The sequence below is a fragment of the Oncorhynchus mykiss genome, chromosome 13, assembly GCF_057628025.1.
Source record: "Oncorhynchus mykiss isolate SJ-2025 chromosome 13, ASM5762802v1, whole genome shotgun sequence".
Classification (NCBI taxonomy): domain Eukaryota; kingdom Metazoa; phylum Chordata; class Actinopteri; order Salmoniformes; family Salmonidae; genus Oncorhynchus; species Oncorhynchus mykiss.
The window spans coordinates 49631178-49648584 of NC_143034.1; the positions used below are offsets into that span (position 1 = coordinate 49631178).

At 47.7% G+C, this 17407-nt stretch overlaps 2 protein-coding genes across 8 annotated transcripts in view; one reads left to right on the forward strand and one right to left on the reverse strand.

Moving 5' to 3' along the window:
* Positions 1-536: 536 nt before the first annotated feature.
* Positions 537-3088, forward strand: aanat-2 (arylalkylamine N-acetyltransferase; the record flags this gene model as incomplete). The annotated part of the gene is given in 4 exon segments (NM_001124257.1): positions 537-736; positions 920-1162; positions 1520-1674; positions 1852-3088. Coding segments are annotated over 3 exon segments (627 nt in total). The 3' UTR covers positions 2158-3088.
* Positions 3089-3559: 471 nt separating this feature from the next.
* LOC110486347 (inactive rhomboid protein 1) overlaps positions 3560-17407 on the reverse strand; it is a 46238-nt gene continuing 32390 nt past the window's right edge. For 2 of the 7 annotated variants that reach the window (XM_036941056.2, XM_036941055.2), the window contains 15 exons: positions 11572-11791; positions 11156-11362; positions 10386-10511; positions 9940-10109; positions 9452-9703; positions 9218-9329; positions 8533-8607; positions 8191-8352; positions 7961-8061; positions 7757-7820; positions 7561-7655; positions 7141-7216; positions 6311-6411; positions 5003-5156; positions 3560-4750 (listed from right to left, as the gene is read on the reverse strand). In XM_036941056.2, the coding sequence (XP_036796951.2) occupies positions 4331-4750; positions 5003-5156; positions 6311-6411; positions 7141-7216; positions 7561-7655; positions 7757-7820; positions 7961-8061; positions 8191-8352; positions 8533-8607; positions 9218-9329; positions 9452-9703; positions 9940-10109; positions 10386-10511; positions 11156-11362; positions 11572-11791 (2335 nt within the window). In that variant the 3' untranslated portion in view covers positions 3560-4330. Of the gene's footprint in view, positions 4751-5002; positions 5202-6310; positions 6412-7140; positions 7217-7560; positions 7656-7756; positions 7821-7960; positions 8353-8532; positions 8608-9217; positions 9330-9451; positions 9704-9939; positions 10166-10385; positions 10512-11155; positions 11363-11571; positions 11792-17407 lie in introns of those variants that run through there. The other 5 variants (XM_090196426.1, XM_090196427.1, XM_090196425.1 and 2 more) reach the window with 3 other exon arrangements.

Here is a 17407-nt window from a genome sequence, read left to right on the forward strand (position 1 = left end):
CTTTGAGCTTTAACTTCAAAAGCTTAATGAAGGCTTCAAAACTCTTTAAAGCCTACACAGAGGTTTCACTAATCATGTTTTACTATATCATATAATGGTGATATAAGTAGCCCTTACATACAGTATGGGGCTTGAAAGTGTGAACTGTGAACTTGATGGATTTCTTTGTGAATGGATTTAATAACAGTGCAATGAAAGGGACAATATATTAAAAACTGGCCTTCAATTGAGTTTTCTAAGAAAACCCTAAACAAAATGAACAGTGAAGAGAATGAATCAATCAATCACTAACATAATGGATATCACAGAGTACAATGGTTTCATTTAACCCAGACACTGCTATGCATAAACATGCTTGTCACCAGATTTGGTGAATTGTCCACCTCACGTGCCCAGACATCCCCTCTTTGGAAGGACCATTTTGACAGATCAGGGGATGGGCCAATAAGAGAGAGATAGCAAGAGAATGAGATCAGGGAGGGTAAGCGCTTGCAGTGGAGGTGTTGAGACATAAGGACAGGTACTATTCTACTGGTGAGGAGAAAGACTAGTCAGTTGACAGAGACAGACAGGCAGATAGAAAGCACAGAGCAAGATAACCTCAGATGTGTTTTTAGTGTTGGATTCAAAGACTATTATCATCATCAAACCACTCTGGAACAAAAAAACGGTCAAGAGGAAACCAACATCTAACCAAGAAAATATCTACAGTAGTCTCTACAACAGAAGACTGGAAAAAGAGCTGCTATACTTGTAAAGACAGAGCTGCTATACTTGTAAAGAGCTGCTATACTTGTAAAGAGCTGCTATACTTGTAAAGAGCTGCTATACTTGTAAAGAGCTGCTATACTTGTAAAGAGCTGCTATACTTGTAAAGACAGAGCTGCTATACTTGTAAAGACAGAGCTGCTATACTTGTAAAGAGCTGCTATACTTGTAAAGACAGTACAGAGACTGTTTCATCGTTATTATTCACCAGCCCAGTAACTGACCATCATGACACATCAGGTCAGCCGCTCTCCATTCCTCAAGCCCTTCTACACCAGGACCCCGGTTGGTGGGGTCATTCCGCGAACCCAGAGACGCCACACGCTCCCCGCCAGCGAGTTCAGGAACCTGACCCCACAGGACGCCATCAGCGTGTTCGAGATCGAGAGAGAAGGTAAGAATATCTCCAGATTCTACTGGTTACTCAGAAAATGTTGATTGTATAGGATTTGTTGGACTACAGAGGCTTTTGGGTCTTAACAAAATGCACATTTATCTTATCATTTCTAACACATAATGACAATAGCTGTCAGTCTCCACTATATAAATAGCCCAGGAAACTAAACAATGCCATAATACCACCAAATGTGTGTTTATCACAGATTTTTGTCCCAAAAAATGGATTGTGAATGACATCAATAAACTGTGATAAGAGAACAAGCAGCCTGTAATCCCTGGTTTGTTTGCTAATCTTCCAAGATGCTTCATCTGCTCACTGACTGACCGTGTGTCTCGTCTTTCCTCCCACCAGCATTCGTCTCTGTGTCTGGTGAGTGTCCACTCACTCTTGACGAGGTGCTGAACTTCCTAAGTCAGTGTCCGGAGCTCTCCTTGGGCTGGTTTGAAGAGGGCCAGCTGGTGGCGTTCATCATCGGCTCAGGCTGGGGCAAAGAGAGACTGGAACAGGTGAGACAGACACCACAATTTACAGTAGCTACCTCCATTGCATATTTGGAATTGTTTTGCCCCCCAAAAAACAGATATATTTTTTTCATAATCTGAAAGGTAACCATCAATAAAATACATGTTTTTACCCTGATCATACCGGGTCATTAACCCTACCTTTGCCTTTCCCTACCCCAGGAGGCCATGACCCAGCATATCCCAGAAACCTCGGCAGTGCACATCCATGTACTGTCTGTACACCGCCACGCTCGCCAGCAGGGTAAAGGTTCCATCCTGCTGTGGCGCTACCTGCAGTACCTGCGATGTGTGCCAGGCCTCCGGAGGGCCCTGCTGGTCTGTGAGGAGTTCCTGGTGCCCTTCTACCATAAGGCAGGTTTCAAGGAAAAGGGGCCTTCTGCCATCACCGTGCCCAACCTCACCTTCCAGGAGATGGAGTACCATATCGGCGGAGCGGCCTACGCACGGCGGAACAGCGGCTGCTAGTCACTGCCGGCCGTCACCACCCCGCTCATAATCACATCAACCCTAGCACTGGAACTCATCCACTATGTAAACATAGACTCTGGTCATCACAGTTGACCGTCCAGACCACACTACAGCAGACAGACAGATCCACGCATCAACCTGGTCTCAGAGCATTTCATAATATTCTGTACGTAAATTCGAGACACTCCATTTAGTATGATAGGTTACATTTGGTGTGGTTACATTAGACAGATGATTACTTAAGGAGGGTGGGCATGTAAAACGAACATCTAGCAAAGATTGCGAGTTCAAATCTCATAAACTTAACTCTAACCCCTAACCTAGCGAGCTAGCTAACATTAGCCAACCTAGCTAGAATTCGCAACATATTACACGTTTTGTAAAATCCTAATATATTATATGTTTTGCAAATTCTGAACATATAATATGAATTGTAATTCGTAATATCATACGAAATGGGTGATGGACATCTACCAATCAACACATACCATACCAAACGTAACATATCATACTAAATGGATTATCTCAGATTTACATACAGAATCATATGAAATGCTCTGAGACCAGGTTGCAACCACAGGTGCTCCATGAGAGTAGGCACTGCCCCATCAATCTCAGCTGCAGCACCAGCAGGCTCCGAGACACCATCTTTCAGTAACTCACAGACAGCATCCCGTTCCCCTGCAACATAGAGAGGGGACAAGCACCATCGCATGAAGGGTACAAGAATGGGTTTTCTCAGAAAACAGCAACAGAAAGAAAAACACATTTTTAGTGATAGAAGACAGAATCAGAATATGTTTGAGATGCAATGTCGAGTTTCTGCATACTTTGTGTATACGTAATTGAATTATTGCAGTCACAACATTCTTCATTGTAATTATGCTTCATTTTGAGAGTATTTAAATTAAATGTTCCTTGCCACAAATCGTACTTTGTAGTACTATTCTTGTTTGAGGTTTGTATTACTACTAATACTACTATTAATACTAATAATACTACTATACTATTAATACTACTAATACTACTATTGCTATTGAGATACTAACTCTACTATTGTTATTGAGATACTGTTACTAAGATACTACTATTATTGAGTTCTCTGAGTGTGATGTAAATACCATTTTATTTTTCTAAACCCTATTAGTCCTCTGGTGTGTTGAACTCTTTGGCTGTTGCTCATCTTTTCGTATTAACACTATGATGTACTAAGGCAACAAAGGGAAACGATGCCACTGATTTTATAGCTCCTCATACTCCCTTTAACATTGAGATACATCACGAAAACAGTGGTGCCTTCAACAAAGCTGATTGTTAGCGAACGGTAACTAATGTTCATGTCTGAAAGTAAAGGGCAGCATCAATCACCACAGAAAATCAGACAGACTTCACTGACGGATTTCTTTTCTCGTTTTCTTTACTGTTGTATTCCTTTACATATGAGTAGATAGGTAGCTAAAACACTACCTTGTTTCAATCAATCATTACTTCTTAAGAAGCAACAAACAAATAAAAGGATAGCATTCGAGTGCTCAACGTATTGTAACAAAAATATGGCAGTAGTTGGTACATTTATCAGCAAGGCACCAAAGGTATTAATGTCTGATTTGTTTGTCCCTGGTTGTTTTGAGAGGTTGCCTGAATAATTACAAAACCTACTCCTGGATTGTGAGTGTTAAAAACACAAAAATAAAAATTAGAAAAAATAACAAATTGAAAAACATACAGAAATATTTCCTTCTGTCTATTGTACCAGTGATGACTCCTCCAAACCCTGCCTTATACGTGAAGAGAGAGAGAAATGTGGGAAGGGCTTAAATAAGGGGATAGCCCATACCCTTCTCTCATTGGTCAGTGGAGGAGAGAAAATGGTGTGTGTGTGTGGGGGGGGGGGGGGGGCGGTGGAAAGAATGTGATTAATGCAAGTCCTCATGAGGAGTGCAGTGGCATTCCTACTTATTCATACAGACAGCCCGAGTAAAAAACACAAGCATATTGTCATCAGAGTTCAGTTCACAGAGCCAGAGGAGAGGGAGCTCCGTACAGGACCCCCCCCCCCTCCTCTTTAGCCACACTATAGGGCAGAACAGAGACAAGGATTGGTTGATAACACCTTCCAATCGATGCCTCTTGACCTGACGCCCCTCCTCTGGCGCTACCTTCCCACTCCTCAGTGGAGGTGGGCGTTGAGGTCGTACTTCTCACAGAACTTGTCTGTGAAGGGGATGCAGGTGAGCAGTTCACACCAGTCACACTTGATGGGGTACACATAGAAAAGCACCACGAGGCCGGCGAACAGCCCCAAGAACACCACCAGGAAGACGATGATCTGCAGGCGCTTGCGGTACATGTCCATGCGTCCGAAGCTGATGTAGGGCAGGAAGGCGAAGGACAAGAAGAAGCCAGAGATGAAGCCAAAGATGTGGGCAAAGTTGTCGATCCAGGGCAGCAGGCCGAAGGCGAAGAGGAAGAGCACCACACACAGCAGCTTGATGAAGGCCCGCCACGGCTGGGCAAGGATCTGCCAGCTCTGGAACAGCTCCACAAACAGGCAGGCCAGGATGCCAAACTGGGAGCCTGCCGGACCCACCTGACAGAGGGAGGGGGAGAGAGAGGGACCGGTCAGTCAGTGGAAAAGGTCAACATAGAAATACTCAGCACCTAGACACATTCTATTAGACACATTCTATGAGCTGCACAAAACAATGAAATATCCACCCCGAGTCTGAACCATACATCTAGTCTGTCTCATCTGACACTATTACCAGTCATGTGTTCTGAGCTGTCCAAATTGAAGCCTACATATTGAGGTGTGTGTGTTAGTGTGTGTTATGGGGGAGACCTCTGCTCTGTAGGGCAGGAAGATGGCGCTGGCTAGGTTTCCGGTGATGCCAGACAGGATGTATACGATGGAGATCCTCAGCCAGCCTGCCAGCTTCTCCAGGTCTCTCAGGATGGTCATCTGGAAGCACACTGACACCATGCAGTGAAGGATCCTACAGGGGGACAGAAAGACACGTTACACCATGCAGTGAAGGATCCTACAGGGGGACAGAAAGACACGTTACACCATGATGCGAAGGATCCTACAGCGTGTATGCGTGTGAATGTAAGAGTATGTCCTCTGCATGTGATGAAGGGATCCAGCTAATCCGGCTGCTGTGAGAAGACACCTCCCCAGCCAGCCAACCAGGGATCTCTAGTTTATCCAGCATCAATATGTCTCTGCTGTCTGTCTATCTCCTCAAGCCTAATGAGGGCTACTGCCTGCAGAGAGGACAGTTCCTTTATAATTACCCCGGGGAGAGAGGAGAGAGAGGAGAGAGAGAGGAGACAGAGGAGATAGAGGAGAGAGAGGAGAGCAGAGGAGAGAGAGGAGAGAGAGAGGAGACAGAGGAGAGAGAGGAGAGAGAGGAGAGCAGAGGAGAGCAGAGGAGAGAGAGGAGTGCAGAGGAGAGAGAGGAGAGAAAGGAGAGAGAGGAAAGAGAGGAGAGAGAGGAGAGAGAGAGGAGACAGAGGAGAGAGAGGAGAGAGAGGAGAGCAGAGGATAGCAGAGGAGAGAGAGGAGAGCAGAGGAGAGAGAGGAGAGAGAGGAGAGCAGAGGAGAGCAGAGAGAGAGGAGAGCAGAGGAGAGAGAGGAAAGAGAGGAGAGAGAGGAGAGAGAGAGGAGACAGAGGAGAGAGAGGAGAGAGAGGAGAGCAGAGGAGAGCAGAGGAGAGAGAGGAGAGAGAGGAGAGAGAGGTGAGAGAGGAGAGCAGAGGAGACAGATAAGAGGCAGCAGAGAGATGGAGGACTGCTACTCTGCTCCCTCCGAGTGGCACGTTAGTGTACACACTCAGCTCCTTCTACTAATATAGGCTCATGACATCTGCGCTGTGGGACCACTGACATTCTGACTGAAGAAGTCAAAGACATTAATGAGGCGCTTGAAGAAGGAGTTATTGGAGAAAGTGTACATGACACATAATGAATCAGTGAGAGGACACATAATTGGTCACCCAATGGAATGAATCGTAGGACACCCTTCTGCCTCATTATAATACAGCTGCTCCAGGGATGTCTAACAGTACAGTCCCGGTCGAATGTATTAAATGCTGCTAAAATGGACAGAGGATTTGTGATGAAATGGCAGAGGCAGGCAGCCACTTACCCAGCGTGCAGGAAGAGAGAGAGCCACAGTCTGTAGAACTGGTCTGGGATCTCTGGGTTGAGGAAAGGCAGCAGGCCACACACATCATCCATGCAGTGAACCTGGGGAAGGAGGTAGACTACATCACCTACAGGACACCATCTCTCTCTTTGTCTCTGTTGGCACACTCACACACACTCACACACACACACACACACACACACACACACACACACACACACACACACACACACACACACACACACACACACACACACACAAACACACACACACACACACACATTCACACACGCGAAACCGCACACACGCGAAACCGCACACACAACAGCATACAGATACCCACCGGATTTACAATAACTTATTTTACTGCCATGCTGTTCTAAGACAAACATGTCACTGCAAGTCCTAGTAGTAGAGAATGGATTTTCATTTGACACATATTGTGGAATGAATACATCCTATTCATAATGAAGAGCCTTCTGTGTGAATATATTTACTTGTGGCCTGGATATTCTGTAGCTCAGAGCAGAGGGGATTACAGTGAGGACAGTTTGCCTACTCAGTAGGGTATTGTGTGGCACCCTGTATGGTGATTAAACACTAGCCACTCTGACAGCTTAGATCTTCCTCTGCTCCTCAACGGCTGCCTCCGACTCAGCCTGTCTCATTAACCTAGTCGGAACGGGGCCGGGGTTATGGTCTGGGTTATGTCTTTTGTAGGACTCGGGTTATCGTACCCATCATACTAACTAGCCACTGAAGATGACTTGGCAATATCCTAACGCAACGTAATAGTCCGATATTCATTGAGTAGAGAGATGCTTACTTACTTGGGAGCAGAGAGTAGCCTCCTCGTGGAAGTAGCCCTTCATGAAGTCACAATACTCCCTGGACGTGATCTCACACCTGAGGAATGGGAGAACCACAGCATGACCTCGTGGCCACACACTCCCTTGACTCCTCCCCTTCGTGTGCACTGATAGGTCATGAACAAGACACACGGTGACCACTACACTGCTTACATATTGCTGCTTTACCAGATCAGTGCAGATGAAGGCAAGAGGGGAGAGGAAGTCCATGTAGATTATTGAGATGCAGCCCCCTGCCTTGTTTAAGCATCCATCTACATGTACCACAGACACAGGCAAATCAACACCACAGTGTCGATAGTAAATAGACTCCCAGGAATGTGTGTGTGGTGTGTGGCGTGACTGTTTGCATGTTTGGTTTTGTATGTAGGCTCTCCTCACCTCCCTTTTGTGCCGATGCAGCAGGGCCGGCCTGTGATGGTGCAGTCTATGTGAGGCAGGTTGGTGTGGTTCCCTGTGTTGTACCTGGTGCAAACCTAAAAACACAGCCAGAGGTAACAAGGAGACACTGACTGATTGACAGGTCCTCTGACCGCTCACCCTCTCATCATGACCAACGGGGTTACACAATACTCACTGGCCACATGGTGATGTCGTCAGGCCATTCATGCGGTGCCACCGATGCTGGCTCGAGACAAATCCTGTTGTGGGGTGAAAAATATTGATGAAATATTAGTATGGATACACAGTTCAGTCCGTGGTCCCAATAAGCACACAGTGCAACAACAGTAGCATGAGGGGTGTGACGGCGCACTGCTGAATGTCAGAGTGGTTCTCTCACCGGGGGTCCTGATGGCACACTGAGCCGTACTGCCTGTCTCTGCCCTCCAGCTGAGGGGTGCTGGGATGCCCCGGCCACTTCACCCACACGGCCAGAGTACTCTGAGGCAAAACAAAGATTGAAAGGAAACAATATTGACCCCTGAATAGCTCTTTCGTGGAGGTAGAGTACAAAAGAGTGAGAGAGAGAGAGCGAGAGAGAATAGGTCGGCTCAGGGACTCACGACTCACCGAACACTCCTCCTCTGAGGTCTGTAGACAGCCGGAGCGGTCGTTGCGCACACAGCAGGCAGAGTCTCTCTCTATGTCTCTCTTGTCCCGGATCAGGTCGTGCACCTGCTGGTCCTGACGCATGCAGGGAGAGTACTTGGCCCCCAGGTGGATCAGAGCCTCCTAACGAGGGAGACAGATGGCATGCAGACAGTGAGGAATAGACACATAGAACACCATCCCTTTATCAGGCCTAGTTAAAGCGCTCACATAAGTACCTTCCAAACTGAAAGGATAGGACATATCTGGTCATGCGACAGAATGTTTGAATGAACAAAAGGGGAACAATGTGAATGTGCTTACTGAACTGGGCCCGACCCAGAAGTTCTCTTGTTGTACAAACTTGACATTTTCATATACACCTTTGTTTCTTAGAACCTGTGGAGGGAAACATTTCATATTTCAAGTTGATCCTGGAAGGATGGAATAGAAGGTCATAACGACTGTAAGGCCATTGTAAAGCTGTAATGATTTGTTCAGACGTTTCTTGATTTTAGTTTAGGATTATTTGATTGAAATTTTACTGCACGGTTAGGAGCTAGTAACACAAGCATTTCACTGCACTGTTAGGAGCTAGTAACACAAGCATCTCACTGCACTGTTAGGAGCTAGTAACACAAGCATCTCACTGCACTGTTAGGAGCTAGTAACACAAGCATCTCACTGCACTGTTAGGAGCTAGTAACACAAGCATCTCACTGCACTGTTAGGAGCTAGTAACACAAGCATCTCACTGCACTGTTAGGAGCTAGTAACACAAGCATCTCACTGCACTGTTAGGAGCTAGTAACATAAGCATCTCACTGCACTGTTAGGAGCTAGTAACACAAGCATCTCACTGCACTGTTAGGAGCTAGTAACACAAGCATCTCACTGCACTGTTAGGAGCTAGTAACACAAGCATCTCACTGCACCCGCAATATCACCTGCTAAACTGTGTACGCGACCAATAAACTTTGATTTGATTTTGAAGTGAGGTGGTACTCACAGAATCAACCGTCTCGTGCTGGGAGAAGCCCACGGGGGCGATGCCATAGATGCAGACAGCCAGGATGGTGATCAGCAAGTGGACAACGGTGATCCAGTACGTAAAGAAAGGCCTGATGAAAACACAATGTCCATATTAGAAAAGAACGGTTTAAACACAGAAGTGCTCTACTCTACACCGAGGGTCTCATGTATTAAACACGCTGAGCCTCAGCATGGTCTTAGAGACCATTACCTATGGTCATCCATGTCCTCTATCTGCCTCTTCACATAGCTGTCGATGCGCTTGCGGTAGGTGCGGTTGGTGAGCTTCCCCACCATGCCCAGCCCGTAGGGCCTCTTCTCCCGAGCGAACAGCTTCTTGACGGGCACAACGATGCGCTGCCCCCGTCGCTGTCCGTTCACACTCACCACCTCCTGCCGCAAGGGCACCTTGGGCGGTCCTGGGGTTCCCTCTTTGGCCTTACGCCACCCTCGCTCCAGAGGCCTGGGAGGGAGGGGAGACAGAGAGGAGGGGTAAAGTCAGTTTAAAGAGGAACCCACCACAGAACCACCCGTGGGGAGAGTGTAGGTTCTCTTTAAACCGAACACTGTGTCAACACAACTGAATGGTTCACTGAGATGCTCTGGTGTATTGGATATTGGCAACAGGAAACCAAAGATACTGTAGTAATTTCAGATGTTTCGGTGTACTTGTTGTCATGATGAGTGTGCCTGACTCACAGCATGAGATGGCTCCTCTCCAGTTCACTCTTGTCCAGAGCGCTGCCGGTCAGCTCCGTCTCGTCCAGCTTACTGCCCTCCTCCTGCACCACATCCATCACAGCCGCATCCGACGGAGACTCAAACACCTCGTCAGCGTACGTGGACAACTCCTCCTGCATCAGACAGTCCTGGGGGAGGGATTGGGAGGGGGTAGGCCAGGTCTGAGAACAGTAGTGGGTGGGAACTAGGCACAGGAGAGTTCCCTGGTCAGCTCACACATGGTTTAGGAAGAACTCCTGGTCCTAATGAAAACACACACTAACTGGTCGGCCAATCACAGGCCTTTAGACTCTATCCCAAGCTGCAACTCTGTTAGAGACCTCCAGGGGGTGCTGTATGTTCTCTTTTAGATGGAGGCCTGAGATGAGTTTCTAACTACAGAGTAGACGAGGACATGTCCTTACTCTGGCGAAGAAGGATGTGTCCAGCTCATCAGGTAAGTCCACCACGTCCTCCTCCATGAAGCTGGCAGGGGTGAAGCTGCGTCTCTGCATCCGCCGCAGGGTGGCGTTTTCCCGCAGGGAGCGCCCCTGAGACGCACACACACACACACACATGACAACACAACACACACCATAAGCTGTCACCTAGCACAGCAGGACGATACGGATCTGACCGGCACACACACACACACACACACACACACTAACATTGAGTTGAGTGTATTTTTGCATGTCAGAAAATGTTGGAGACAGTACCTCATAATTATAACCCATGCATAGTAGGCATATCAGAGCTTGAGGAGCCATGTTCGTTCATTCCTCCACGTCACTCTTGCACTTCCAAAACGGTAAGCTCTTTCATAACAGTAGTCCTAAGCACAGCACTGCTGCTCTTGAACATGCAACACAGCACATAGTGGTCTCCCTCAACACTGAATGACACAACACAGCACAGAGATAATGTCTCCTTTAGGAAATAAATGTGTCCGCCCCGATGGAACTCGGTGTTGTTCTAGAACGCCGGAGGCTGACTGATTCCACATAACTGATCAGGCCATGCTGTTTCACCGAGGGTACCTTATCGATTAAGGGAAGAGTTTGGTCATAGTGGTACTGGGTGGGTATGGTTTGGATCTGTGTGTACAGTACAGTAGAGGGCTTTAGCAGCTTATAGTCTCTAAAATAATAAACCACTTCCTTCAATAGAATGTCTCGTCACACAGCAAGCTCACCTTAACCAGAGCTGCTGCTGCCCTGAAGCTCATCTTGGCGACAGACTCCCTCTTGCGTCGCCGCGGCAGCCGGTTGAGGCCTGAGCGGGAGGAGGTGAAGGAGCAGAGGGAGGCGGCGCCGGGGGTGACGGGGGTCTGGGGCACGCTGTAACCGTCCACCTCCTCCACCATACGGAACGCACGCCCCCTCGCCAACGGGTCCACGATCTGAAGATGACAGACACATCGGTTAGGAGCGGGCTATCTAGGACTGAGTGTATATTGTGAAACTGGATTGTGGTCGAATAATCTACCGAGATTCTAATTGAAAAAATACTGTGGGTACCACAGGAGACAAATATTGATACATCCAAACATATGTTATCAAGATCCACAATGAAACCCTCACTGAAGTACAAAAGTACTATACTATATACCTTCTGCATGCCAAAGGTGTGTGCTGAGGAGGGTACGTAGAGGGGCGGGGGCGTCTCGGTGCTGGTCAGAGAGATGTTGTCCTGACTGGACAGGTCCATCTGCCGGATCACCTGGGGCTTCAGACGTCCATAGCGCATGCTGCAGTGGCGCAGACTCTTCCTCTGCCATTTCTGAGTGGCATCGCCGTCCTTACTGACCCCGAACCAGTCCGCTGTGCCCCTGACACCACAAACACCAGCCACTCAGTCCGCGGGAAGCACACATCTCATCTCATAAACTCCACCCTACCCACAGAACTCTCTCTGATCACCTAGTTCCGCAGTACTTCTCTCGTAGAGGGAGTCTGTTAACTCCAGCTATCTAGCACAGAGTGCATCAGTAAATGGCCAGAGAGATTTAGCGCTGTTATTAGATGTCCCTCCTCAAAGCCCTGTTCGGAAGACTGGGTGGGCAAACATGCAATGGACCGATAACGCCACACTTCCCAGGAAAAGAAGAAATGACTAATTGTTCTTGACTGCACTAGTAATAGACCATCAGCCAGAGAGAGGGAATAAGCCCGGACATGTTCCAGTCCAGGCACACACACACGCACCCACACACACCCACCCACCCCCACACACACCCACCCACCCCCACACACACACACACACACACACACACACACCACACACACCGTCTCTCTCATGGGTCCGGTGTATATTGTATTACTTTGCCTGCCTTTGCAGCATTACAGCACAGTAATAAAGTCAAACATTTCAATCAATGTAAAAGACTGAACTTTCTCCACTCTCAAAGCATGCTGGAGGCATTCTGTTGCTGGAAGAAAATCTGTCCATTTCCTCCAGATGACTAACTTTAGAATAAAGAGATTTTTGGAATGGACTATTGTATTACAATTTGACCCCGTTAAAGGAGTTTTACAACTATTTTACAACCTGGTTCCTTGCACTGAAAGTAGTCTATGGGCCAGGATAAACTAATCTACAGTTCAGTTCTCTTTAAACATCCACTAAAAACTTCAGCTAACTTTAGCCGCTACGGACTTTTTTCCTTTAACGAGTCGGGCTCCCGACGTGAATGATATACTGCTCTCCCGGGAACAGACCCAGATTCTTCTGAGAATTTGTAGGCGATGGAATAAACCCCCACTTCTACGAGCAAACGTGCAATCTTTCGAAAATAAAATTGTCGTCCTACGTGGAAGATTAAACTACCAACAGGACATTCAAAACTGTAATATCTTACGCTTCACGGAGTCGTGGCTGAACGATGACATTATCAACATACAGGTGGCTGGCTATACGCTTTATGGGCAGGATAGAACAGCGGTGTCTGGTAAGACGGCAGCAGACTGTCTTTTTCTAAATAATAGCTGTTGCACGATATCTAAGGAAGTCTCAAGGTTTTGCTCGCCTGAGGTTGAGTATCTCATGATAAGCTGTAGACCACACTATCTACCTAGAGAGTTTTCATCTGTATTTTTCGTAGCTGTCCACATACCACCATAGACTGATGCTGCTACTAAGATGGCACTCAATGAGCTGTATTCAGCCATAAGCAAACAGGAAAACGCTCACCCAGAGGCGGCGCTCCTTGTAGCCGGGGACATTAATGAAGGGAAACATAAATCGGTCTTACCAAATTTCTATCAGCATGTTAAATGTGCAACCAGAGGGGGAAAAAAGTCTGGACCACCTTTAGCCACACACAGAGACGCATACAAAGCTCTCCCTCACCCTCCATTTGGCAAATCTGACCATAATTCTATCCCCCTGATTCCTGCTTACAAGCGAAAATTAAAGCAGGAAGTACCCGTTACTCGCTCAATAAGGAAGTGGTCAGATGAAGCAGATGCTAAGCTACAGGACTGTTTTGCTAACACAGACTGCAATAATGTTCCTGGATTCCTCCAATGGCATTGTGGAGTACACCACATCAGTCATTGGCTTCATCAATAAGTGCATCGATGACGTCGTCCCCACAATGACTGTACGTACATACCCCAACCAGAAGCCATGGATTATAGGCAACATCCGCACTGAGCTGAAGACTTGAGCTGCTGTTTTCAAGGAACCTTATAAGAAATCCCGCTTTGCCCTCCGACGAACCATCAAACGGCAAAGCGGCAATACAGGACTAAGATCGAATCGTACTACATCGGCCCTGACGGATGTGGCAGAGCTTGCAAACCATTACAGACTACAAAGGGAAGCACAGCCGAGAGCTGCCCAGTGACAGGAGCCTATCAGACTAGCTAAACTACCTCTGTGCTCGCTTCGAGGAACATAACACTGAAACATGCATGAGAGCACCAGTTGTTCCGGAAGACTGTGTGACCACGCACTCCGCAGCCGATGTGAGTAAGACCTTTAAACAGGTCAACATTCACAAGGTCAGAGGGATTACCAAGACGTTGAAAATATCAGTGAAGACACTTGCCAGTTGGTCAGTGCATACCAACTGGCAAGTGTCTTCACTGATATTTTCAACCTCTCCCTGTCCGAGTCTGTAATACCAACATGTTTCAAGCAGACTACCATGGTCCCTGTGCCCAAGAACACTAAGGTAACCTGCCTAAATGACTACCGACCCGCAGCACTCACGTCTGTAGCCATGAAGTACCTTGAAAGGCTGGTCATGACTCACATCAACACTATTATCCAAGAAACCTTAGACCCACTCCAATTTGCATACCGCTCTAACAGATCCACAGATGATGCAATCTCTATTGCACTCCACACTGCCCTGTTCCACCTGGACAAAAGGAACACCTATGTGAGAATGCTATTCATTGACTACAGCTCAGCCTTCAACACTATAGTGCCCTCAAAGCTCATCAATAAGCTAAGAACCCTGGGACTAAACACCTCCCTCTGCAACTGGATCCTGGACTTCCTGACTGGCCACCCCCAGGTGGTAAGGGTAGGTAACAACACATCCGTCACGCTGATCCTCAGCACAGGGGCCCCTTGGGGGTGCGTGCTTAGTCCCCTCCTGTACTCCCTGTTCACTCATGACTGCACGGCCAGGCACGACTCCAACACCATCATTAAGTTTGCCGATGACACAACAGCCTGATCACCGACCACAACGAGACAGCCTATATGGAGGAGGTCAGAGACCTGGCCGCCTGGTTCCAGGACAACAACCTCTCCCTCAATGTGATCAAAACAAAAGAGATGATTGTGGACTACAGGAAAAAGAGGACAGAGCACACCCCCATTCTCATTGACGGGGCTGTAGTGGAGCAGGTTGAGAGCTTCAAGTTCCTTGGTGTCCACATCACCAACAAACTAGAATGGTCCAAACACACCAAGGCAGTCGTGAAGAGGGCACAACAAAACCTATTCCCCCTCAGGAAACTAAAAAGATTTGTCATGGGTCCTCAGATCCTCAAAAGGTTCTACAGCTGCACCACTGCCTGGTTTGGCAACTGCTCGGCCTACGACCGCAAGGCACTACAGAGAGTATTAAGGATGGCCCAGTACATCACTGAGGCCAAGCTTCCTGCCATCCAGGACCTCTATTACAGGTGGTGTCAGAGGAAGGCCCTAAAAATTGTCAAAGACTCCAGCCACCCCAGTCATAGACTGTTCTCTCTGCTACCGCACGGCAAGCAGTACCAGAGTCTAGGTCCAAGAGGCTTCTAAACAGCTTCTACCCCCAAGCCATAAGACTCCTGAACACCTAATCAAATGGCTGTTGCATTGCCTCACCCCCTCTTTTACACCGCTGCTACTCTCTGTTGTTATTATATATGCATAGTCACTTTATTAACTCTACCTACATGTACATATTACCTCAACTAACCGGTGCCCCTGCACATTGACTCTGTACCGGTACCCCCCTGTATATAGTCTCGCTATTGTTATTTTACTGCTGCTCTTTAATTACTTGTTACTTTGATTTCTTATTTGTATTTCTTTTTTTAACTGCATTGTTGGTTAGGGGCTCATAAGTAAGCATTTCACAGTAAGGTCTACTCCACCGGTTGTATTTGGCGCATGTGACTAACACAATTTGATTTGATTTGACAAGCTAACAATCAATGGAAGTAATGTTTTTTTTAAACGGCCAAATCTCCTTTAAGTAACATCAAACCAAACATGGAGCTGATTTGATTGTGTTGTGTTTCGGCGTTCCGAACATATTGCTCACCATTTGTCTTCTGCGGAGGTACAAGGGGAAACGAGCTTGGGTCAGTCATGGAGATAAAAGTGCTGAAAACAAAAAGTCTCCCTGTTTGAAAAGAAGAGGGAGAACCAGCTGTGGAGGACAAATACTTGGAACTCTGGTGTAAAATAATATTGCGATAGTTGATACGATATATCGTCAAAAATGGTATTCCGATTAGTAACTATCACAACTGCCCACCGAACTTGTTTTCTCATGGCTCTCTCTTGTCCCTCTGCAGAAGACATATGGTGAGCAATATATTTGGAACATTGAAACACAATGAAATCACAGTATCAAATTGCAATACATACAGAATTGTGAGAATCATGATAATATCGTATCATGAGGTCCATGGCAATTCCAAGCCCTACTCCCTAGCAACAGTTATTATAGCCCACTATACACCTACTGTACCTGTTGCATGTAAAGGATTATTCTGGGTAATATGGACAGATCTTTTGAAATACTGTGTCCTGTGTTCCTCTGGGTTGTGGATGGATGTACTATCTCTATCAGTCTGTTAGTGACACAATTGAATTTCTGGCATTCCAGACCAGCTGCCCTGTCCTCCAGGTCGTGGCGTGTCATCAGAGTGTGTCAGCCTGGCATCCGTGACCTCAGAGGCTATAAATAGACCTCTGCCTGATGGAACATGTGGAGCACCTCTCTCCCTCCCCCCCTCTACCTCTCCCTCTCCCCCTCTCCCTCTCTCCCTCCCCCTCTACCTGTCCGGCTCTCTCTCTATCTCTGCCCCTCTCTTGCTCTCTTCCTCTGCCCCCTCTCTCGCTCTCTACCTCTGTCCCCCTCTCTCGCTCTCTTCCTCTGCCCCCCTCTCTCGCTCTCTACCTCTGCCCCCTCTCTTGCTCTCTACCTCTGTCCCCCTCTCTCGCTCTCTTCCTCTGCCAACCTCTCTCGCTCTCTACCTCTGCCCCCTCTCTCGCTCTCTACCTCTGCCCCCCCTCTCTCTCTCTTCCTCTGTCCCCCTCTCTCTCTCTCTTCCTCTGTCCCCCTCTCTCGCTCTCTTCCTCTGCCCCCTCTCTCGCTCTCTACCTCTGCCTCGCTCTACCTCGCTCTACCTCTCTCTCTTTTTTAGTTGCATGGGAAACATATGCTTATCAAATTAGATTTGTTTTCAAATTCTTTGTGGGTCTGTGTAATCTGAAGGAAATGTGTGTCTCTAATATGATCATACATTTGGCAGGAGGTTAGGAAGTGCAGCTCAGTTTCCACCTCATTGTGTGGGCAGTGAGCACATAGTCTGTCTTCTCTTAAGAGCCAAGTCTGCCTTTGGCGGCCTTTCTCAATATCAAGCTCTCTCCCTCTGCCCCTCTCTCTCTCTCTGCCCCTCTCTCTCTGCCCCCCTCTCTCTCTGCCCACCCATCTCTCTGCCCCTCTCTCTCTGCCCCTCTCTCTGCCCCTCTCTCTCTCTCTCTGCCCCTCTCTCTCTCTGCCCCTCTCTCTCTCTCTCTCTGCCCCTCTCTTTCTCTGCCTCTCTCTCTCTCTCTCTCTGCCCCTTTCTCTCTCTCTCCCTCTGCCCCTCTCTCTCTCTCTCTCTGCCCCCCTCTCTCTCTGCCCCTCTCTCTCTCTCTGCCCCTCTCTCTGCCCCTCTCTCTGCCCCTCTTTCTCTCTCTGCCCCTCTCTCTCGCTCTCTGCCCC